Source organism: Armigeres subalbatus, chromosome 3 (genome assembly GCF_024139115.2).
Source record: "Armigeres subalbatus isolate Guangzhou_Male chromosome 3, GZ_Asu_2, whole genome shotgun sequence".
Taxonomy (NCBI): domain Eukaryota; kingdom Metazoa; phylum Arthropoda; class Insecta; order Diptera; family Culicidae; genus Armigeres; species Armigeres subalbatus.
Window position 1 is genome coordinate 8,332,344 of NC_085141.1, and position 25,495 is coordinate 8,357,838.

The window sequence follows — 25,495 nt, forward strand, 5'->3', positions numbered from 1 at the left end:
CTTCTGGAGGGAAAATTTAAAAGAATTCTCAAAGGAACAAATTGAATTAAAATTAAATTAAAATTAAATTAAAATTAAATTAAAATTAAATTAAAATTAAATTAAAATTAAATTAAAATTAAATTAAAATTAAATTAAAATTAAATTAAAATTAAATTAAAATTAAATTAAAATTAAATTAAAATTAAATTAAAATTAAATTAAAATTAAATTAAAATTAAATTAAAATTAAATTAAAATTAAATTAAAATTAAATTAAAATTAAATTAAAATTAAATTAAAATTAAATTAAAATTAAATTAAAATTAAATTAAAATTAAATTAAAATTAAATTAAAATTAAATTAAAATTAAATTAAAATTAAATTAAAATTAAATTAAAATTAAATTAAAATTAAATTAAAATTAAATTAAATTAAAATTAAAATTAAATTAAAATTAAATTAAAATTAAATTAAAATTAAATTAAAATTAAATTAAAATTAAATTAAAATTAAATTAAAATTAAATTAAAATTAAATTAAAATTAAATTAAAATTAAATTAAAATTAAATTAAAATTAAATTAAAATTAAATTAAAATTAAATTAAAATTAAATTAAAATTAAATTAAAATTAAATTAAAATTAAAATAAAATTAAAATAAAATTAAATTAAAATTAAATTAACATTAAATTAAAATTAAATTAAAATTAAATTAAAATTAAATTAAAATTAAATTAAAATTAAATTAAAATTAAATTAAAATTAAATTAAAATTAAATTAAAATTAAATTAAAATTAAATTAAAATTAAATTAAAATTAAATTAAAATTAAATTAAAATTAAATTAAAATTAAATTAAAATTAAATTAAAATTAAATTAAAATTAAATTAAATTAAAATTAAATTAAAATTAAATTAAAATTAAATTAAAATTAAATTAAAATTAAATTAAAATTAAATTAAAATTAAATTGAAATTCAATTAAAATTAAATTAAAATTAAATTAAATTAAAATTAAATTAAAATTAAATTAAAATTAAATTAAAATTAAATTAAAATTAAATTAAAATTAAATTAAAATTAAATTAAAATTAAATTAAAATTAAATTAAAATTAAATTAAAATTAAATTAAAATTAAATTAAAATTAAATTAAAATTAAATTAAAATTAAATTAAAATTAAATTAAAATTAAATTAAAATTAAATTAAAATTAAATTAAAATTAAATTAAAATTAAATTAAAATTAAATTAAAATTAAATTAAAATTAAATTAAAATTAAATTAAAATTAAATTAAAATTAAATTAAAATTAAATTAAAATTAAATTAAAATTAAATTAAAATTAAATTAAAATTAAATTAAAATTAAATTAAAATTAAATTAAAAATTAAATTAAAATTAAATTAAAATTAAATTAAAATTAAATTAAAATTAAATTAAAATTAAATTAAAATTAAATTAAAATTAAATTAAAATTAAATTAAAATTAAATTAAAATTAAATTAAAATTAAATTAAAATTAAATTAAAATTAAATTAAAATTAAATTAAAATTAAATTAAAATTAAATTAAAATTAAATTAAAATTAAATTAAAATTAAATTAAAATTAAATTAAAATTAAATTAAATTAAAATTAAAATTAAATTAAAATTAAATTAAAATTAAATTAAAATTAAATTAAAATTAAATTAAAATTAAATTAAAATTAAATTAAAATTAAATTAAAATTAAATTAAAATTAAATTAAAATTAAATTAAAATTAAATTAAAATTAAATTAAATTAAAATTAAAATTAAATTAAAATTAAATTAAAATTAAATTAAAATTAAATTAAAATTAAATTAAAATTAAATTAAAATTAAATTAAAATTAAATTAAAATTAAATTAAAATTAAATTAAAATTAAATTAAAATTAAATTAAAATTAAATTAAAATTAAATTAAAATTAAAATTAAAATTAAATTAAAATTAAATTAAAATTAAATTAAAATTAAATTAAAATTAAATTAAAATTAAATTAAAATTAAATTAAAATTAAATTAAAATTAAATTAAAATTAAATTAAAATTAAATTAAAATTAAATTAAAATTAAATTAAAATTAAATTAAAATTAAATTAAAATTAAATTAAAATTAAATTAAAATTAAATTAAAATTAAATTAAAATTAAATTAAAATTAAATTAAAATTAAATTAAAATTAAATTAAAATTAAATTAAAATTAAATTAAAATTAAATTAAAATTAAATTAAAATTAAATTAAAATTAAATTAAAATTAAATTAAAATTAAATTAAAATTAAATTAAAATTAAATTAAAATTAAATTAAAATTAAATTAAAATTAAATTAAAATTAAATTAAAATTAAATTAAAATTAAATTAAAATTAAATTAAAATTAAATTAAAATTAAATTAAAATTAAATTAAAATTAAATTAAAATTAAATTAAAATTAAATTAAAATTAAATTAAAATTAAATTAAAATTAAATTAAAATTAAATTAAAATTAAATTAAAATTAAATTAAAATTAAATTAAAATTAAATTAAAATTAAATTAAAATTAAATTAAAATTACATTAAAATTAAATTAAAATTAAATTAAAATTAAATTAAAATTAAATTAAAATTAAATTAAAATTAAATTAAAATTAAATTAAAATTAAATTAAAATTAAATTAAAATTAAATTAAAATTAAATTAAAATTAAATTAAAATTAAATTAAAATTAAATTAAAATTAAATTAAAATTAAATTAAAATTAACTAAAATTAAATTAAAATACCATTAGTCGTCTTCAGCCAGTGCAAATTACTCGCATTGATACCGTTACGAACAACTGTTTTGGGTATGTGCAACTGAAAATATGCCCATGCCGTTGCATCACAATTGAGTTTTGAGAAGTGTAGAAAGGCCTCTATCCATCGATCTGAGATCCCTTTAATCCAACAACAAAACTCTTCACTAAACTAAAACTATCCTGCGTATCTTTGGTGTATCCATCTTCATGCACTGTTCCATCGTCAGGCTGACTGCGCCCGTCTCCAGGATCGTGGTTTCTCAGGATGCAACCAGCGTGACCTAGAAAATAGAAAAGAATCCAGTTCGAGAAATCATATCATGTACTCAAAACCCACCAAAAGCACTAGGGTAAGGGAGGTATTTTGGACCACCAGTTCGACGACTCATATTTTGGACCACTGAATGCAAATTCTTCTTGGTGGTCCAAAATAAGAGCCCCGGTAAAGGTGGTCCAAAATACATCCTTCACCCTATCAACCCATATGGAATTCACAGGAATAAATCCCAGATAATATCATAGAGTAAACACCATAGTAATTTTTAAAGAAATTGACAGGAAATCGCAATGGAGTTCATGGAAGTATTGATGGCCAAACGGATCTGGATATCCCAGAGATAATTTTTGTGAAGAATTCACAGAATCACTGCTGGAGGTATTTATTTCAGTATTTATAGAGAAATACCTTTCGAGTCTATCAATCTTCAATAAGCGAAACCCAGCAAATGTGGGACAGATATACGATTTTAGTATAGAGCTAAGATTCATGTTTGATTACAATATCACCTCAATAATTTCACACCAAGCCATCACTTACCGGAACGGACTCGAATTCATTCGCGCAGCAGTTTTTCCTGCCTCAGCCAACCGTCGCGTCGTTTTTTCGCTTTACGAGACTTTTCTACCGAAGTCTACAGCAGCTTCTATTGCCTACTCCCGAAAAAACCGCAAAATTCAGGTGCACTATCGAATCTAAAAGAAAATAAATTAAAATTGCAGTTCAAACTAAAACAAAAATTACGGATTACTTTTCCATGATTACTGGCGTATACCTGAGATGCAGTACCATCAAGACGATCAAGACTTGATCCAGAAACAAAACGCATTTACTTTTTTCTTTGTTTTGTTTTGAGCTGTCAGCAAGTCAGCATAGCGCGAAAAAAAGAAAGATAACATATTTAACATTTTTTATGTTTTATGTTTCTTGAAGGGAAGCATAACTAACATCCCCTAACCAGTGTCTAACCTCTAACAAAAAGTGCCTCTGGGTGGGCTATGCAAATCATTTAATTTGATTATTCATAATCATTAATCATTAATCATATCGATAGTTAATCATTAATCATGCACATATTGTGTCAACATTTAATCACGATCGGTAATCGTTAATCATACTTCAAACGTTTTATTCATTAATCATAATCATTAATCATTATCAAAAATGAATAAATCATTAATCATAATCTTTAATCATAGAGTTGCATGATTTAATCATAACAAATTTAATCATTTATTGGAAGCTTTATTCATTAACGCTTTGCCTGGAGTATATGAAACCACTGCAAAACATATTCAAGGAAGAATGCGAAGAAAGTATGAAGCAAATAGTCGATTACATCCAAGAAGCAAAAATCCAGCTATAAAAAGAACACAATGTCCATAAATAAAAACGACAGACCCCGCACGGAAACCAAAAATGCACCGGAACATCCACACATCACCCTGCAACCACACACGAATGATCACAGAGGCGAGTCGGGGACCAACCCTGGTCCTAGTCAGGTCCTTACAGGTCCTGACGGACAATTCCCGTGCTAGTTTTTCGAATGCGCGACATTCTGCTTCTTCTTTTTCTTGAAACGCCAAATCGCCCAAATCGCCAATCAAAAGCTTTGCGCGGCCCATAGTAAAATCAAGTAAGGGGTGTTTAATACGCGCAATTATTAGGTTTTTCGAAATTGATTTAGAATAGCTCCTGTGCATCAAAACACATGAAATTTTGGTTTTAGGCTCAGTTTTATAATATTGTCGGGCCGCCACCAAACCGGACCGCGCGATTTAGCACTCGCGCTGCGACGCGAGTCGCGACAATTTGAAATATTTCATTAGTAGCGCGCATCATGCACGCATGGATGTACTATCATGCCCACTAATCAGAAATGAGTTGCGACGTCTGATAACTGCAGATATTTCATTTTATTGAAAACAAATTTTCGATTTTCTACTATACACGGAATACATGATTCAAGATCAATTAAAAAGGTTTGATCGATTAGTCGATTTCTTAAGCATCTCTCTGACGAAACATGCGCCATAGAAATAAGCGAACAGACTGAATTCTTCCGAAACCAAATTTGAAGTTTCTCGTTGTCAAAATTCATCATTATCGCGATAATGTTGTTGATGATTGTTTTTGTTTTAATGTAAAGGTGGTAAAGGTGCTCAGTCGTCCGGCTTGACTTGTTTTTGAATCACATATTTTTGAATTTAGTTATTCTGATTATCATACAATCCCAAAGAGGTTCGTACAGTACCTATGTTGATAGTTATGCTACAAAAAGAAAGTAGTTCATTTAACATTAGTGCCATATTTACAGGTGTATTTTTATTGCCGGTTTATTTAACCGGTAATCCAATAGAATAATCATCACAGTCATGTCGGCAGATGTAAGTGAGGTTGAAGTGATATTACCCTCGGAGGAATTCCCTGATCCGACGAAGGAAGCATCGTTATCAAAATTCAATGTTGAAATCGAGTCTATGATAATTGAAAATCAATTGGATCAAGATGAAATAGAAGCTAAACTGTTAGACAATGGTACGCAAAATCTCGGTACAGATTCCGAAATAGTTCTACTGGACGAAGACGTATTGCTGGAAGAGAATAAAGGCGATACAACTTCTGAACCTCAAGAAGTGACTCCACTCGTGGAAAACCTGAACCATGTGGAAGATACCCCGATGGAGGAACGTAATGAATCGAAAGAAGCTGTGTGGAATGGGTATGAACAGGATTATTTTCAGTCACTTAGTGCTCACGAGATAGGCCGCTGTTCATGGGATAGAGCAGCTAAGCAAAACTACATCCGCGGTTGTCTGTGGTCTCCGGATGGCTCGTGTGTGCTGACTACTGCTAACAACGACGGAATGCATGTCTTTGAGCTCCCAGCCGACATGTACGAAGCACAGGAGGTTTCTCCCCAGCGACCGGTCAATCTAATGGAATCAGCAGTGCACGTGCGAGAAACGACTCTAGTGTACGACTATAAGTGGTATCCAGGAATGCACAGCTCCATGCCAGAAACGAGCGTATGGATTGCGTCCAGGCAGCATGAGCCTATTCAAATGTGGGACGCCTACACGGGCAAGCTAAGATGCTCCTACAAAGGCTACAATGCGGTGGATGAAGTAGAAGCTGCACTCAGTCTGACCTGGTCCATTGACGGCGGATTCATCTACGGTGGATACAAGAAGAGTATTAAAACATTCGACGTTAAAGCCCCGGGCAGAGAGATTGCGTCCTTCCCAACAAAAGTTACAGCTTCCTGTATGACCGTTTGTACGCCGCTGCCAAATCTGCTAATTTTTGGATCCTGGAATCGGACCATCACTGCGTTATCGACCAACTCGCACCAGACTATTCCTGTGGGGAACAACTCCCGGGAGTACAGTCACAATGCTGGCGTCACTTGGCTGAAGTTTATCCCCCGGACAAATCTGTTCGCCTCTGGCGGACGAAAGGACAACAAACTGATGCTGTGGGACATTCGCAATTTGCAAAAACCGTTCCATGTGCTGGAGCGTTCCTGTGATACCAACCAGCGGATGTACTTCGATGCTTCCCCGTTCGGGGAATGGCTCGCCACAGGAAATACCGACGGGGTGGTGCGGGTTTGGAACCTGCGGGAGATCGATACGATTGGCAAATCGTACCGGAAGTATGATGTGAGTAGTTGTACAAGATCATTGTGTTTAGAGCTCACATGAATAATAGCTACTAGAGCTCTTCCATTAGTTTTGTTATATATTTGTGGGAGGGTGGTACCCCTATTTGACACGCTCATTGTTTAACAATATGTATTACTAGTTGAAGATTTTATATACTCCTAATGGAGATATGCATATCCGATGCTATTTCAATATTTTACCATAATCGACTTCCACATAAGGCTAAACATGAAAGGCTGAAAAAGTAAAAATCTTACTTAAGGCTGGAATAACAAAAGGCGTAAACTCGAAAGGCTGAAAAATCCTGAGAATCATATTTCAATGGAAAAATTTACATTTGACGTCAACAAGGGCACAAATGGAAATAAATCTAAATCTTCTTGTGACTCCATCTTGATGCTTTTTTTTCATCTTCTTATTTCTCCCTTCTTCTTTCTGTTTCCTTCTATCATCTTGCTTCTATCATTTTTCCTTCTTTCATTTTTTTCTATCGTATCCCTTTCTACCTTCTCTTTCTTTTTTGTTCCTTCTCTCCCTTCTTCTTTCTTCTCAGATATTTCAGCCTTTCGTGTGGGGAACTTATATCAAAAAATCACAAAAATAATACAACAAAAAAAAAATAGCCTTTCGTTACGTTTCAGCCTTCTGATACTTTACAGTGTTGTGAGACTTTCAGCCTCATGAGTATTTAACCTTGTGTGTTTCAGCCAATCGTAGGACTCCGTCCTCTAATGACATAAGGCTGAAATAACAAAAGCCTTGAAACTCGAAAAGCTAAAAAACGGTAGAAACACATTTTTATGGACGCATTCACATTTGACGTAAATATGGAGACTAACGTTGTATTGTATTGTTGTATTGTAAATTTGGAGGTAGTATTTGTTTTTTTTTATTCTTGCCATGATTTTTTATTCTTCATTCTTCCCTCCCTTTTTCTTCCTTTCTTATTCTTCTTTCATCCGTCTTCCTTTTTCCTTTTTTTCTTTCTTCTTACTTCCTATTTCCTAATTCTTAGAATCCTAGAACTCCTAGTTCTAGTTCCTTAGATTTCCTAGTTCTTCCTATTTCCTAGTTCCTAGAATCCCTCTTCCTTTGTTTTTCCTCCTTCTATCTTCTTCCGCCTTTCTTCTTCCTTTTTCTTGCTTTCATCTCCCATCTTCCATCTTTTTTCTGAAGTGAAAGCTAAATCACTCCAAAAACAATGAAAAATAAATTCAAAATGCTGTGCAGTTACATGAACGCAAATAATTGTGAATTAATAGAAATAACTGAATCTATCTACCTAAAGTGCAATTTTGACCTCTCTTATGTGGTTTTCTTGTTACATTTTATAATACACGAGAAAGACAACATAACCCCTAGGTGGATTATACTGTTTTTTTTTCTTTCTTTTCGATCTGGTATCGTTGTGCTGTGTGCAGTCGAGAAGTAAATCAATTAATACGCGTTTGATCGTGTTCCTGCTCGGTGTGCAGCAAGTTAGTTAGTTTTGATTTGTGCGGCCGAGTCATAGTTAGTTAAAATGTGAAACAAAATTGGCACAGTCGATCGCTTATCAGAGTGAATCCAGATCCAACGATGCCTACCGACTAACTAATAATCGTTCCTGAGATTTTGTGGAGACGCGGAGGTGAACAAGGCCTTCAAATAGCAAATAATATTCCTTCCCTTATCCTAATTGACTACAGGGACGTGTCTGGCGCCGTTATTGATCATTTTAATATTTTAGTTTAGAATGCTTGAACAATCCACAATCCAATTTCACTGATTATGATAGGGGTTCAACTGATCAGGCGGGATTACAAGAAGAAAGAAGGAAGAGGGAAGAAGGTAGAAGGAAGAAGGAAAAATAAAGAAAGAAAGCTTAGCTTAGCTTTGACTGACTACGCATATCTATGGTTGCTACTCCGTGATTGACCAGAATCAGTGAAATTGTGCTACGTTTCGGCTATGCAGTCTCAGTAATCAAACGATAATTTTGATTTTATCCCAACGTTTCGAAAAACGATAATACTGACTTTCCCCCGATGAAGACCCGAAAAGTGGTCTACCTTCTTCCCTCTTCCTTCTTGTGATCTTCCTTTTCTATTCCTTCTTCCTTCATACTTATATCTCCTTCTATAATTTGGTTTTTCGGCTTTCATTTACATGAAAATGTTGATAATTTTAAATCATTGCCAACGTTCCGATTCTGAAGTTTGGATCTTCATCAGGGCTCGAAATTAATCAACCTGTCTATTGGAGTGTTGGTCACACGAAGGAATGTCAAATGTACCCCACCCCATTTGACACTAGTACTACGGACCCCACCTGGTCCATCGTGTGACCAACACTCCAATAGACAGGTTGATTAATTTCGAGCCCTGATGAAGATCCAAATTTCCGGATCGGAACGTTGGCAATGATTTAAAATTATCAACATTTTCATGTGACTGAAAGTCGAAAAACCAAATTATAAGCAACAGATCCAGTCGAAATCCCTGAAAATATATCTTCTTCCTTCTTTCATCTTCCACATTCCTCCTCGCTCCTTGTTCCTTCATTCTTTTTTATTCTTAATGTTTTCTTCTTCTTTTTTCCTATCTTCCTTTTTTCTTTCTTTTTCCTCTTTCATTATTCTTTCCTCATTCTTCTATTTCCTTTTTCCTTTTTCTTTCCTCCATCTTCATTCTTTCATTTTTCTTCTTCCCTTTTCCCACAACTCATTCTTTCTTCATTCTTCCTTCATCCAACTTCCTTCTCCCTTCTTTCTTCCTTCTTCCCTGTTACACGCAGAGAAAATCTACCTTTTTGAACTAAAAAATAAAATTATTGAAATATTTTTTAAACCCAAATATTTTATTTTTAAAATCAAAACTGAAATAAGGTACCCCGGGGCAAGTGAAAATACGGGGTAAGTGGGTAACTATGGCTGCCGATTAATCGGTGAACATTTGTAATGGTAACAATGTTCTAGAAAGATGAAGCAAAATTATCAACGAATTCGCCTGACACAAAAAAAATTGGAATCAAAACCATTTACGGCACCATACTATTGTTATTGTTTAATCATGACTTTAAACTACCGGCAAAATCCATCACTTTTATTTTAATTCAATGGATTTCCAACAAAATAGTCGTTCCTGAATTCATCATTGATGTGGAAAGTGAATATTTTGAGCAATTAAATAATTGCGTGACATCAAAAACGATTTAAAAGATTTGATTAAAACCAAAATCTGCAATTTTCACTTTCCCTTGATTTTTAACATACATGGGGCAAGTGGGACATATTTGAACAACATTTTTGATAGAGCCATTTTACCTGTTTTTAGATTGTTGTCTAGTAAAAAATAACTTCGACACTCATATATCATATGGATCTGAATCAAATGCAGTTAATATCGTTGGTTTAGTTGCTAAGAAGTAGTGTACAGTTGATTTACCAAATGTGTATTATACTTTCTGAAAATTTTCTCCCTCATGGAAAAGAGCAATGGTAATAACTATGCAAAATTTTCCGTTTACAGTGCAAACAATCTACTTATTCTACAATAGATCAACAGGTTTTGTCTTAAGTTTTGTTTATTTTTAAACTTCGCATCAGATTAACAGATTTTAAAATAAATTAGGTGCTTAAGACATAAATTGGCCATTTCGTTCTATTACAAATTAACAACACCGCCTGAATAAAAACGTTCCTTTTGAGATTCTAAGTTATGTAATAATTTGTGTTAAACAGAGAAACATTCATTCGAAAAGTGAACAAAGATTTGCTTATCTCTTCAATCTAACACATTCGGTAAGAAAGTAAGCTAATGTAAAGCCAGACAACAGACAATTAAACGGTAAACCGGCTGTTGTCTTGATTTTATATCTGCTAACATTGTACCTAATCCCTTTCTTTTGCCAAAAACAAAAGTCTGACCAGCAATGAACCTCCATCCATGATCTGAAATTCTACAACTCAGAAATTGCATGAGCATTATATCTACTTTTTCAAATTAGTTTCGTTCGACAGTATAGAGCAGAATAGGTCCCACTTGCCCCGTTTGAAGGGGTAAGTGGGTCCCGCAGGTAAATTTATTTATGTCACTACCAATATTTTTGTAACTGAATAAATGACTTACAACACGTCTACACTTCAACAACGGAAGCATATAATGATGTATCCGTGGTTAATGTATTGAAATACCCTGTTATCTAAATATGCTTTAGCGATTTTGCTGAACAAGCGTTTTTTAGGTCCCACTTGCCCCGGGGTACCTTATATTTAATTCAAAAATTTTCATTGTTGTCACAAGAAATTTTATATAACATTGAAAATAAATTTTTGATTATAATATTTATTTATTTTTTGAATTTAAAAAAAAAATTGTTGAAAGCAAAAATTTTTCTTTTTGAATTAAAAATATTTTTTGTACAAACAAAAAATATATTGTAAATTCAACAATTTTTATTTTGTGTGCTGTTTTGGAACATTGTAGAAACAACAATATTTTTCGTCTAATCAAATCTGATTTTTTGTTGAATTCAACAAATAAAATTATTAGCCGGGGAACAATAATTATTTTTATTGTTTTTATACATAATATCATTGAGATTAAAAAACATTTCTCTGCGTGTACTTTTTTCATCTTCCTTTTACTTACTTTTTCTTCCATCTTTCTTCCTCCCTTTTTCCTTCTATCTTGTTCCTCCTTTTCTCTTCTTTTTTCTTTCTTCCTTCTTTGTTCCTCTCTTCTTTTTCCTTCTTTCTTCTGCCTTCTTCTTTATACTTTACCCTCCTCCATTTTCTTCCTTCCTTCTTCCTTGTATTTCCTTATTCCTTTTTTTCTTTGTTCTTTATTTATTATTATTCCATCTTTTATTTTTTTATTCTTTGTTCTTTGTTTTCAATTCCTTATTCTTTATTTCTTATTATTCATCTTTATTTTTTATTCACTATTCAACCAGTTGCTAGACAGTTGCTCATCTGACGATTACATTGGTTCACTTTTCTGTTGCCGAGAAAATCTGATTTAAAACCGTCTTTCCGCTTGTTATAATTGAAGAAGAACGCTCAACAGAATCCCTGCTGTATGATCTTCGTGTTTGGCGAATAGAAATTACTGCTCTGCGAAAGGTTCCACGCACACTGCGTTGGACTTACATAATCAAGCTACTGTGGATGTTTTGATTAATAATGTCATGTGGTTTTGCAACGAGTGTTTGAGTACTTTATCTACATTGCTGTTTCAAACCGATGAGTGCCAAGCGTGCGATGGAGATCATGTGAAGAAGCACAATGGGCCAAAAGCGACGGAAGAAGGACAAATAATGAGCGAAATAAGCATATTGAAATGCCAAGTTTCCGACATTGTGAAGACATTGGAAGACTTTGCGCAAAGAGTTCTACGCCGATCACCTCATCAAAGGCTCTGGATGAAATATTTGTTGGACTGGAGGCTTCTTGCAGTGTTGGCTCAAATATCAACTCTGGTGCTAAAGCGAAACAATCGTTTTCACTGTTGCTATCAAACATCGATAATCGGGTAACAGAACGAGAAATCGATACTTCAGTATGCAATTCACTCGGAATAACGGGATTAGAAGAAACACATAATGTTACAAAGCTCGTAACAAGATGGAAGTCGTGCGAAGAAATGGACTATATTTCATTCAAAGTCGTTCTTGATAATAAATGGAGATCCATTGCTCTGGATGCGTCTACATGGCCCCAGTATACCAGATGTCGAGAATTTGTAAGCAAGCACCGTACTACGTGGTATCCCGCATATTAGCTAGTTATTTTTTTGCAATTATTGTTAATTTAGATATTCAAGTGTTAGTTTCTGTTGTAGCTTATGATTGTTTATTGCTTCAGTGAATATGATAATACCAATGTTGTTTATTGTTTTATAGTTTAAGACACATCATTTGGGCTCTATCGAAGCAGCTGCCGTTCCAGTAGCCGTCTATCAGCCATATGAAGTTGCCCGCATATCAGATGAAACTCAGCAACTAATTCGACTCCGCAATTGTCGCCGACGTCAATGGATGAGAACGAGGGATCCCATACTGAAGGAGATTGTTTCTTCTTTGAACGAGCGAATTCGCTACGACTGTACCCGGACACGTTTCAGCAAATTCCAAAGTACATTACTGTCCTTAGAACGAGGAGACAACAAGATCTGGCGTATAACGAAAGCTTTAAAAAACCACTGTAAGTACAGCCCTCCTCTTCTAGCTTCAAATTTTGAAAAGTCACATGACAACCAGCTCGCTGATGATCCTATCACTGCAGCTATCGTGCAAGACTCAATCGTACAGATTGACCAATCAGCTGTACCAACCGACAACTCTGGGCTGGTACAACCAAAAGAAGTCGATAAAATAATTCGAAAATTGAAGCCGAGAAAAGCTCCCGGAATTGATAAAATTAGAAATTGTCTGCTCAAGAAACTTCCGCGGAAAGCAAGAGTATTTATTTCCAAACTATTTTCTGCTTGTATCAAACTCTGTTACTTTCCACAAGAATGGAAACATGCAGTAATAGTTGCAATTCCAAAGCCAAACAAAGATGCCACCTTACCGTCCAATTACAGACCAATCAGTTTACTCTCATCGATAAGTAAACTGTTTGAGCGTATCATTTTAACTCGCATTGAAAGTCACTTGGATACCAATCGCATCATACCGTATGAGCAATTTGGGTTTCAAAAAGGTCACTCCACTAATCACCAAACTGCAAGACTGGTAAAAGAAGTGAGGCAAAGATTTGAGGAAGGATACTCTACTGGGCTTATTTTGTTAGACGTGGAGAAAGCCTATGATTCGGTGTGGCATGACGCGGTTCTGTATAAAATGCTCCAGGCAAACTTCCCAGTTCGAATCATAAAAATTATACGGAGCTTCCTGAAGGACAGAACTTTTGAAGTCTCTGTAAAAGGGTGTTCATCCGAACACAAACGTGTACCGTTCGGAGTACCCCAGGGTTCTGTACTGAGCCCCACATTGTATAACATCTTTTCGGCGGACATTGTCAAGGTTGACGGGGTCCAGTACTATTTCTTCGCCGATGATACTGGATTCCTCGCTTCCCATCGGGAACCACAAGAGATCATCGAAAAACTTCAGAGAGCTCAAAATGCTATTCTTGAATATCAGCGTAAATGGAAAATCAAGACCAATCCAGCTAAATGTCAGGCAATTTTCTTTACTCGTCGGCGAAGTCCTCGGTATATGCGGCAGAATGAAATAACATGTGGAGACATCGACATTCCATGGTCAGAATGTTCAGTATATCTTAGGACTAACACTGGACAAAAAGTTAACTTTTGGACTGCATACCAACAACTGCATCAAGAAATTTAACAAGCTCACTAGAGCACTCTATCCACTCGTGAAAAGAAGATCGCGCTTAGACAAAAATATTAAACTTTTGTTGTACAAAACCGTATTCCGACCAACGATTACTTACGGATTTCCAGCCTGGTATAACTGCGCCCAAAGCCACAGGAATAAAATACAGGTAAAGCAAAACCGACTGCTTAAGATGATACTGGATCTTGAACCATCCCATCCAACGGTGGACGTCCACAGGATTGCTGGAGTCGAGCAACTGAACGATTGGTTTACGAGACTGCTGCCTAAATTCAACCTAAGCTGCTCATCGTCAACGAACCCGCTACTGCAAGAACTGGCAGTTTAGCTCGCTGTGATATTAGTTTATAAGTAGAATACTCCATTTCCCTTTTTTGTTTTTCTTAAACTAAATCAAATTCGAAGGTTTTTTTTTCATAAGAACATTTTCCTTTCATAGCTAAATTATTAAGTTGAATGTAATTGAACAAATTGTGCATAGAACTATATACTGTTGCAAGGGTTTTCCAAATCTCAAATCTCAAGAAAACTAAACACAAAATGTATTTTCCACAGTTTAAAAACAAATAAAAATAAATATATAATAATTTGGGCTCTATTGCCTGTTAATGTTAATAATAAATAAATAAACCACTCAACTTGTATCATCAACATCATACGGGTGGAATTCATTGCATCTCACCTGTCGATACATTTCAACCTTTGTTTCAGCCTTCTGCTGGGGGAACGGTTCGGCACTTCATCTCATAGCTCAGCAATGAAGAGGAATTTGATTTGTTTTTTATTTTTGTGATTTTTCTTTGTTTTGCGATGAGATGAATAAATGTTCAGTGAGATGGAAAATGGAACAGTTCCCCTACTTTAGCCTTGTCAGATTTTCAGTCTTATGAGATATCAGCCTTTCGTAGAACACCCATCACTGGTTATCTGCATAATAGCAACTATTCTTCAATCTACCCCAACAGTTCCCCCTGCATCGAGACTGTTGCAACGGTGTGTCGTTCCACCCGACGAGACCGATCGTGGCCACGACGAGCGGCCAGTTCCACCCGAATGCAGACTCCGTCGACTACACCGACCAACTGGACGACCAACAACTGGCGGACGACAAAGCCCACCGCGAGACACCGGAGAACTCCCTCACCCTGTGGTGGATTGGCAAGGCCCTTTCGGAGGAATAACAGCCCGATTCGGTGACCGGGCAACGCAACGTTCTGGTTTAGATCACGATTTTCTTCTTCATTTTTCGCCTTCGAAATAGATTAAAATCATCTCCAGTTAATTGTAAAGAAGGATTAAATATTTATAATATTTACAAAGTAACAATAAAATTAATAAAGAATAATTATTTTAATTGTAACTGCTTTCCCTTCGTGTTCCAACCCAAATCGCGGCAACGATTCGGGAATTCTTTAAAGTTGGTTATTTGCATCTTATTTGTTTGTTAATTGCATAGTATTATTAAATTGTTTCCATTATTATCTTTGAGTCATTTTTTTTACTAAAGGTGTCATGCAACGAGGAAACAGTAACTGCTGTTTGTATACACTTTCTTCTTTTATACTGAATGTGGGTATTTGCGTTTCTCTGGTTGTGTGTTTTCACTTTCCTACGAAGAAAGATTTCGAAGCTATCATAAGTAAATTTCGCTTGACAACGAAAAAAAAGTCCCTATCAGGAAGTATTTACATTTTCTTTACTTTTTCCTAAGTAGTGCGCTGCTTCATATATTGCGTTGCATTTTAGATGTATCTATGTGTGCCTGTGTGAACGAGAAATTTACGATGACCCGACGATTGTTTCACTGCTTTCACTAAATGTAGGTATCCTGTTCTATTTTTGTTTTTCTCTTTTTCATTGTTTCGATTACTGTTTAGACTTTGATATGATTTTGTAGCATTTTGCTCTTTTAAATAAATTGTTATACTTGTCTAATAAATTACTGTACTGTTTGGCTCGTGTTCCAACAATAACGTCTAACGACAACGATGACTGACTTACGGAATACAGCGGGGTGAACATCGGATTAGTGTGTCTGGAGTTTGACTTGCACAATTTGTGATTTCGGATCATGACTTTTGGGGGATTGTACTGCAATTAAATAATTGATATAATTATTGTTAATATTATGTTTAAGAGTGATAAACAACACACTTGATGCAAACGATTTTATAACATTCCCCAGAAAGTGCCATTTCTCTGAAAACTATTTCCCGAAATGTACCATTCCCAAAATGCACCATATCCCAGAATTTGTTTCCTATATTTGAAAAGAATTCTTCGGAGAAGAAATAAGATTATGGGTATAATTTTGAATTCCACATTCATTTTCAACTTCACTCCACATAACGATCACTTCACCGTTAGGAAATCCTGTTAGGAAAGTTAGTCAGTAGGGGCAGTTTTATGCAAGGTGGCACATCACGCCACGCCCGCCGCACTGCAAATCAGGTGTTAGGATGCGCAAAATGCGTAAGGTAAGCACAATTAGTTCATATGATTCACTTTTATCGCATTCACAGCATCGTGGCTCGCTCTCTTTCTTGTTTTAGATTTCATAGTAAGTAGTCGATAAGTGGAGTACGCGGTAATAATGTGTTTTCAAGCTTAGTTTTTAAAAACTCGTTCGTGACAAAAAAAAATACCTAAGAAGTAAGATCGCAAGTGATTTGTTAAACAAGTGATATCGCCTCAAGGACCACAGAAGCTGAAAAGGCAACGATATCGACGAACGATATCCGCCATATCGCAACCCACAGATGTTCTTCAAACTCACGTAAGGTTCACCGCATTTTCCGCCCTTAACTTAGTGATTTAAGTGAATTTAGTGCTTTCATAGTTTCACGAAAAGGCCCTTACTGTTAGAAACGAAAAGATTGTATTGAGCAGCTCAAGACTATGGTCGGCGAGCTTAAGTTGCAACTTGCAACACACAAAAAAAATGACCATGATTTTGAGATGAACGAGCTTCGGCATGAACTGATCAGGCTACGTGCTCAAATGATGAAAAGAAATAAACAGGTTGGAAATGCGTTCAAGCTCCCCGATCCGTTTAAATTCTTGTTCGAATTTTCGGGCAACAAAAAAGAGTTTGTAGCATGGCTCGAGGAGGTCCTTCTCCAGTCTATACGTAAGGGCTATAACAACAACCAATGCAACCCAACACATCGCAGCCTAATCCGCATAAACAATATTCGTTCAAGAAGCTAGTCGTGCAGCCAAAGCTACGCGCTGTGTCTCTTATTAACGAAGTGGAAGAATTAAATTAACCAGAGCTCCCGATTGCAATTCCTACAGAAAATAATTACCATCAGAAATGATGAGGAACTAAATTTTAAAGCTACCAGGAGACAGAAGATCAAGCCATGAACTTTATTCCGTATCTACGTTCCGCGACAATAAAAGGAATCTTACCCAACATAAGATCACAACTTCAGACGACATTGGGTAGTGCCCAAGAAAATGGACAATTCTAGCAGAAGTTATCGTTATTGTTATCGATTACAGGAAGTTGAACGAAAAAACTCTTGCTGATCGATACCCGATTCCAGAAATTAGTAAAATTCTGGATCGACTTGGCCAAGCACAATACTTAAACGGTGCTGGATCTCGCTAGCGGTTTCCACCAAATCGAGATCGATCAATACCGACATTCCAAAAACGGCCTCCAATGTAGATGGAGGTAAATTCGAGTTCGTTCGAATACCTGAAAATGCCCCCGCTACAGTTCAAAGGATCATGGATTCCGTCTTTCGCAAGCACTTGAATATTAGATGTTTCGTCTATACATGGACGATATTATAATATTCTCGCGCTCATTAGAAGAGCACCTTCAGGATATAAGAAAAACTTACAAACTTTAAGAGAATCTAACCTCGGAATCGGGATCGGAAAGAAGTTGAATTCCTCGGCTACGTAGTGACCCCGGAGGGAGTCAAACCTAACCCTAATCGAGGCTATTAAAAACTGGCCACTGCCTAAGAACCCAAAAGAATAGAAGTCATTTTTGGGAATGATAAGCTATTACAGGCGATTTATTCCTCGCTTTGTCCATGTTGTAAAACCAATAACCTGCAAGCTTAGATGCAAAAAATACCCTCACTAAAGAATTAAAAGGCGCGACAGGACGGGTCACTAGACAGCGGCTATATTTAAAACTGTTCGATTTCAAACTTATCTATAAACGAGGCAAACAAAATGTCGTGGCCGACGGATTGTCTAGAATCCCTCGCACCGAACTTAATTATCAAACTGTTCTCAAAAATGAATTCTTCGAAAACCACCCTGCTTACGATCCCGAAATAGTAAACCAATTTAAATTACAGATAATCCTTAGAGTCAGTGATGACAATAGGAAAACTCCCCATATCAATCTTTCCAGCATACACACGACATGTATTCCACCAAAATGCTCCTGTTGACATTGTCCTATCCTGCAAACGAATTATCTATATATAAAAATGAGTTTGCATTTTCTTTGAGGCAATATAACTCACGAACGGGTTGACCGATTTGCAAGATTTCCTCACCAATCGAATCGTCTGGAGCTAGAGTTAGAGGAATTTAAGGGGAAAGTTGAAACATTGTGAAAATTGAATATTGGAGCGAGTTGTGAGGAAACCCAATACGATCGCACAAAAAATGATCTAGAGGAGTGTGGCGTCGCAAAAAAAACTCATAAATTGACATTTAGAACGGCAAAACCCGAGCAACGCAGGGTACGTTCTGCTAGTTCTAAATATATTTAACATCGGCTTGAAAATCCATTTCTCGAATCTCAAACTTCGGGACATCATCTCCGATTATTCATTTATTATCAAATTGACTTTATCAACAAATGTCACAATTTTAACCACAGAAGTTGGAAAATTACGAAATGAGGAAGTCAAGAAGTCTGTCTTCTTCCCCGGAATGATCCCCAAAATTGAGAACTTCGTAAAAAACTGTAAAAACTGCACTGCCGTTATATGAATAACTGTCCCATGTACATAGGAAATCCCAGCAAACATGGGACAAATATGCGTATGACGGCAGTGTAAATTTTCTGAAATATGGGTGAAAACTATTTAACATCGAGATCACAAGAAGGAAGTATGAAAAACCGCTTGAAAAAATCTTCATTGATGTTTATGTAAAAGAAGGTGAACAATTTCTAACACTCATTGACTCTTTCTCGAAGTTTTCTCAGATTCACAAAATTTGCAATGAAACATCGGAAGAACTAATTGAACCCCTCACTGAATACTTCAAAACGTTCGGCATACCAAAACTGATCACATGTGATGAACAACTTCATTCAGAAGTCAAAATCTTAAAACTTTTCTGGAAACTCACGCTGTTGCCATTCACTATGCTAGTAGTAGCGACAGCAATGGCACAGTCGAGAGGTTCCACAACACCCTTTTAGAGATGTAGGTGTATGGCAAACAGGAGAAAGGTAGATGAACTAACAGTCTAACAGGGGTTACCGTGCTGTGCCCTTATTCCAATCAGCGCCTAATTCCGTTCACGTAAGACAAAATGATAAATAATAAAGAGTTTTTGTCTGAAAACAACAGAAAAATATGCTCGTACTTTTCTATGGTTATGTATGCATGAAATGAAATGAAAACCAGCGTCATTTTTAGCGATCAATAGTGAAAATTTAAACAAAATTGGTTGGTTGTCACTACGAGCGCCATTTTGACTGTTTTCATTAACCCACTTGCTAAGAACGTCTGTCATAATATTTAAGCATTTTTAAGTGAAAATTTGCCCTGGATTTCAAACACAACAGCATAACAAGACAAAACAGGTAACATTATAGCGTATTACCAAATTGTTGCCTGTATTTTTCCGATAGAAAATGCTGAAAAGTGAAAAATATCTTGACCGGAATAAGGGTACATCTAAATCTACTCGTTCCTTATTCCGTTCATTGGGTTTGGAGGATGGATTCCGAAAATTCCGTGTTTGAGAATATATAAATCTATGAGCAAGAAAAGATACATCGTACATGAAGCCATATGAATGGTGAACATTTGAAATTGTATCCCGAAAGCAGGCAGACCGAAAGAAATTCCATTAACGACTCTACTCGAAAAAATAATGGGACCTTTTTCAACTCGTTACGGAAAAAAAAATATTTTCAGTTTATGATTTAATGATGTTTTATAAAGTGAATGCTGGACAATGCTAAGAAAGGGTTTCCGGAGAATACGGACAGTTTTAAACAGCACAATCCATAATTGCGGCGTTCTTGTTTAAAAGCTTTATCCGGAAATTTCTTGGCGAATTTCTATAAAAAAACACTGCCCTCTCTGAGCTGCAAATAAGGTTATGTTTTACCGAAATCCGTGAATACTTCGTAGAAGTAGGGTTATCCGGTTTTTCAAAGAATCGGAACTTTAAAGAATATTCAATTTGAACAAAACTATAAAATATCGTTCATTATATTTTCATTCATTATCATTAATTATATATCAATAATATCATTCATTATATTTTCCATTCGGAAGGAAATTACATTTTAAGCTTTTTATTTGCAATATTATAATAAATGAAAAGATGATGCCTGGTATTAAAATCTCCAAGAAATCAAATGTTTTTCGGGTGATTGGAATTAGGAACACGAATGAACGGAATTAGGAACATTGCCATTTCAGATGATTGGAATTAGGACCACATAATTGGTCAATTTTGTTTTCCCTAGTGGAGCCTAAGTCTATGAATGCATCCCAACATAATTTATTTTCAATTGTATATAGAAAATGACACTATGTAGCGAAATTGCAGCTTCAAAATACTAAACGGCTATTTTTTAGAGCTTTTAGACATAGCGCATTGTCTTAGGTGAACGGAATAAGGGCACAGCACGGTATCTCTGATCACAGCCATATACAACAACAGAAAACACTCTACTACACCCAGGGTTGTAAATTTTCGGCAGCACTGGATGAAGGTGATGTTTTTTTATATCATGTTTTTATTTTCTTCCTGCTTTGAAATCAGCCTCACATTCCCGTAGAGGCAGAAAAGTAAACAACAGAACTCACATCACCCACTGCGCCGCGAAGATGAAATTTAGCACAGCAAAATGTACAGATTCACCCAGCAAATTGAAAAAATTCACCACGCGTTTAAATGGGCCACTCACAGTCATACCGTAAGGCGCGAACTGAGCAGCGTGTCAGAGCGACTTGTGAGTGGCTGAATGCGAAATTGAACGGTCGGTGTTGGAAATGATTTTTCGGCTGCACCCAGTCGCACTCACCGCGGCGGCGATGAAGGCGACTGCAGATTTTACTGAGATCCATGTTTTTCACTGCATTGACTGTGAAATATTTCTACCCTGACTACACCGCTTACTCCACGACAGAGAATTTTTGGCAACGCGACCTTTCTTAATCTGGACGACATAAATTTAATGAAAGAAGGTGCAATTATGACGGCTAGTGATAATATTCCTCAAGAAGTTAGGATACACAATACAAGACAAGTCACAGGACCCAAAAAGTACGAAAATATCAGCTCTCAAGAAATCTTAGTTACAACAAAAGCCAAGCCATATCACGACAGATACAGGGTGATAGACATTCGAGAACAAGGCAAAAAGGCAATTACGGGAAACAAACATTTAAAATACGAGAGGCAAAAACATAGGGTAGAGAACCATTTGGGCAGCAACCCCTATTCCCGTCAGCAACGTTCATTACTCCAGCGCATAACAACCGAATTACTTGTTTTTTAGTACATGGTTAGTTTCTGTCGATATCTAGTGACGTACAAATAATCAAGCCATTTGGTTGGACCGCGGTCGAGTTATTGACGTTGCGGACGAGAATAAGGGGTGCTGCCCAAATGGTCCCGCTCCCTATCAACAAACTATCATAGTGATGGGAGCTTACTCTCTCTATTTGTTTCCATATTATGTATCTTGATTCAGACAACCTGAACCGACATAAGATTATACGACCTAAACCGTAACCCCGTCACAATCATACCTCTAGGAGAAGCCAGATTAAGCAATAGTTACCCCATAAACTTAGGACAACACTATAAGATGTTACATTACGGAAATCGAAGATGTGGCGCAGGCAGAATGCTATCAACAAAGACAGACCATTTATCAGCCCGGATCGTATTTGTTTCTAACAATTATTCCTTTACCCACGCCCACGGTTATCTAGCAGAATGAACTCACCTTTGCACTGCACCCCTCACGTGTACGGGATCCACCGGTCGCTCACTGGGGAATTTTATTCCCACCGAGCCCGCTTCCGATCCCGTCCTCCTGAGAGTCAGTTGAAGCCCGCTTAATGCTGTTGGTGGTGCTGCTGTTGCTGTCGTATCACGCTCGGATAGACTTTGGCCACGTTGAGAAACGGTTTCGGTGCAGGAAAGTCAGTCACCTTGCGGAAGTGCATCGAGTAGGTGGCCTCGAGGTCAATCTCCTTCAGTGGGGGTGGCATCTTCCGTCGTTGCGGGGCGGCTGTCGCAATGGTTTCCTTTCGCTTTAGATTTGTGCTGTGCTGACTATCGCTAATGATACTGCTGGGGCTGTTCGCATTGGAGAGAGGCTGAGACTGCTGTTGTGCCGATAGTTGCTGTTGCCTGATGGAGGAAATTCGCTGGGGAGGCTGGGGCGGTGCTTCACCAGTGCCAGGAACACTACTACTGCTGATGTTGAGTTGCTGTTGATGACGAGAGTATAGAAATAGCAAACATTAGTAATACTCGAATCCTAGTGCAAGGTGTATCTTATCAGGAAAGTTAAGCTTCGATTGATAAGATAGTATGTGGGTAGGATGCTTGCATGAACTGGCACTGAGATAATGTACGCTCACTTACCGGTGGTGGTGGAGCCGGACAGGTCCGATGGGGTGGAAGGGGGGGTGCCGTAGATTTTATACTGCCACTGCTGAGGGTTTTCGTGCTGCCGATGCTAAGCTGGCTGTTCGATACGATCGAATTGGAAGATGTGGTGTTGGTGAGCGTTGCGACATTGTTCGCCGAACCGCTGTTGACTAGCTTTGACTTGAGCTCGTCCGCGACGGCACTGGCCACGTTGTTGGCGGAACCAAAGTTGGGTTCCGGTGCATCCGGTGCCAAACTCATGGGTAAATGCGATAGATTTGTGTTGGAAACACTGCGAATTGGAGGCGGGGGTGGGGGTTTCATAGCTGGTGGCTTCGGAGGCGGCGCCGCAGGTCGTCCTAAAATCAAGGTAAAAGGTCTTTTATTCAATTGATTTAGAATTATTTTGTTTTACATACCTATGGGATTGTTTTGCCTAGCTATCGACTCCGAAGATGTAAAGTTCGATGGAGGACCTCGCAGCGTTCCGAAATGATTCACCCCAAAGTTAGGACCACCCGGTGCCACTGGCGGTGACCTAACACAATCGAAACAAATAACAAACCCATTAAAATCTTTTAATTTCGTTACTCAGTTAACATACACCATAGCATTGTGCACAAAAATCTATATAACGAAAAGTGTTCACCAGCTAAAACACGCAAACCACGGCACTAACCTGGGACTCCTCATGCTGTGATGTCGTGCGACACGGCTGCTGCCATTGTTGCTTGCCACGCTCGTGTTGAGCTGCATCCCTGGCGGCTTCGGTGCCAGATTTGGTTTTCCATGGTTCGGTACCGGCTTGGGGCTCGGTAGCGTCTGAGGCACAGGCGGCGGTTGGGGGCTACCAGACGAACTGCTATTGCTACTGCCGCCAAATAAGGTCGATTTGTTCGGTAGTATACTAAGGCTTCCGATGGGACTAGTGACTGCTGGTGAGACGGGCCCATTCGAGGGCGAAGGACTTGGCGTCGAGGGTGCCTGGCTACTTACCCCGAATGCAGTTTTCGAACGTTACCAACAACGATTGATGATGGTTGTAGAATGATGATTGATGCATGAACAACCCGAGTAGGTAGTTTACATATAAAGATGTATAGAGAGGGTAGAAGAAAAATGGTTTTGTATGATGAGAAACTAGCAAATATTCAAAAGGGGAATGGAAGTGTGCTGAGATGAATGATATTGGATATAAGGTACACCGGGGCAAGTTGAAACGATTTTATCAAAGTTGAAATTCGAAGTGCTGTAAAAAATCACCCTTTGATATATTTTGAATCCGTTTGCGATGTTTGCTAGTTCGGGCCAATGATTATACATAAAAAATAAGCAACCTTAACAAACTTTTTGTAAATATTTTGTTTATTTAAATTATTTTTATATGCATCGTTTCAACTTGCCCCGCGTATCAGGGCAAGTTGAAACTACTACGTTATATACAGAACATGAGCTAATTTTGCCGAATTAATAACAAAATGTATGTACTCAATGAGACTCAAGAATCACGCGGTTGTAAAGGTGTCTATAATACTGCCAGGATTCACATAAGAGTCCCATGTAAGTTTGAGGCGATTTTGATTTTCTTTCAGAAATTAGCTTAAGATTGTTTAAGAAAAACTGATAGTAGGCTTTGTTCTAAAAATTTGAATCTTGATATTTGCTCACATAAAAATGACATTCCAGATTTTGATACTCTCTTACACAAAAAATAAACTTAAGTATGGTTCTTTTAATTGTCCCGCAGCAATATATACAGAATAAGAATATTATGTCAATTTAAAAAAAAAATAGCATTTTTTTTAATTTATTAGACTTTTTTTTTCATTTCTCCATGTAAAACAAGTTTGAAAAATTCAACGGCAAATTACTCAAGTCGGAGAAAATGACATGGGTCTCTAATGCGAATAAGGGCAGTGTACAACAAGGTCAAAAGCGTATTTTCGGAGATCAAATTCTGGAGAACGCACTACGCTGAAAATTTATCAAATTGATTTCCCCCTACTGGTGACCACTTGGATTACTATTCAGGATGGCTCATTATTTGGATCACTTGTATATTCTGCACCATGATTAATTATATTGTGGCTTCTTATAAATGCACATTAATTAACCAGCCAGCATATCTCTCTTAAACTGTACGATTGGAGAAATAGGCAGCTGGGGAAGTGGAAGTAGAGTTAACGAAATGTTTACATACTCTATGTTTTATTTTTCTGTGAGTGCTCAGTGCTCAGTAGATTAAGAATCTCAAAACTTCAGTTCAAACATGACCCCTTTTCATTCTAGTGCAGATTGTAGGAGGGTTGCATTCGTGACGGAATGGGCGAAAATTTATTATATTTATTTTCAGAAGTTTGCATGTTTTTATAAATTTATGTTTTTCGAATATTCATTGTCCATGTTCAAGCTTGGAAAAAATATTACTTTTAATTGCGTGTGTGACGTTTTGAATTGTTGTTTCAACTTGCCCCGCACCACGCATTTCTATTTGCCCCGACGAGTTGAACATGCGGAGCAATATCAAACAACCAAAATACAAAAATTCAAACGTATCTTTCGTCGATTTTTCATAATCATT

General features: G+C 34.6%; 2 protein-coding genes and 1 long non-coding RNA gene across 4 annotated transcripts in view; 1 reads left to right on the forward strand and 2 right to left on the reverse strand.

The window, feature by feature from the left end:
- Positions 1-2,945: 2,945 nt before the first annotated feature.
- LOC134225608 (uncharacterized) lies at positions 2,946-3,964 on the reverse strand. Its single transcript, XR_009983280.1, has 3 exons — positions 3,840-3,964; positions 3,605-3,759; positions 2,946-3,068 (listed from the first exon to the last, which is right to left on the reverse strand). It is a non-coding gene; the product is annotated as an uncharacterized LOC134225608 (long non-coding RNA).
- A 1,233-nt stretch (positions 3,965-5,197) lies between these two features.
- LOC134222830 (telomerase Cajal body protein 1 homolog) lies at positions 5,198-15,433 on the forward strand. 2 transcript variants are annotated; one of them, XM_062701979.1, is made up of 3 exons: positions 5,198-5,308; positions 5,385-6,732; positions 15,045-15,433. In XM_062701979.1, exons 2-3 carry the CDS (start codon positions 5,443-5,445, stop codon positions 15,258-15,260), a joined length of 1,506 nt encoding a protein of 501 aa, XP_062557963.1. In that variant the 5' UTR covers positions 5,198-5,308; positions 5,385-5,442; the 3' UTR covers positions 15,261-15,433. The 2 variants fall into 2 exon arrangements, with proteins under 2 accessions (XP_062557963.1, XP_062557964.1); XM_062701980.1 differs by lacking the exon at positions 5,198-5,308 and having other exon boundaries at positions 5,371-6,732.
- LOC134222829 (WAS/WASL-interacting protein family member 1) overlaps positions 15,292-25,495 on the reverse strand; it is a 72,352-nt gene continuing 62,148 nt past the window's right edge. The window contains exons 5-9 of the mRNA XM_062701978.1: positions 23,594-23,902; positions 23,334-23,452; positions 22,909-23,273; positions 22,262-22,751; positions 15,292-16,170 (exon numbers count right to left, since the gene is read on the reverse strand). Coding sequence (XP_062557962.1) covers positions 22,374-22,751; positions 22,909-23,273; positions 23,334-23,452; positions 23,594-23,902 — 1,171 coding nt within the window. The 3' untranslated portion in view covers positions 15,292-16,170; positions 22,262-22,373. The remainder of the gene's footprint in view (positions 16,171-22,261; positions 22,752-22,908; positions 23,274-23,333; positions 23,453-23,593; positions 23,903-25,495) is intronic.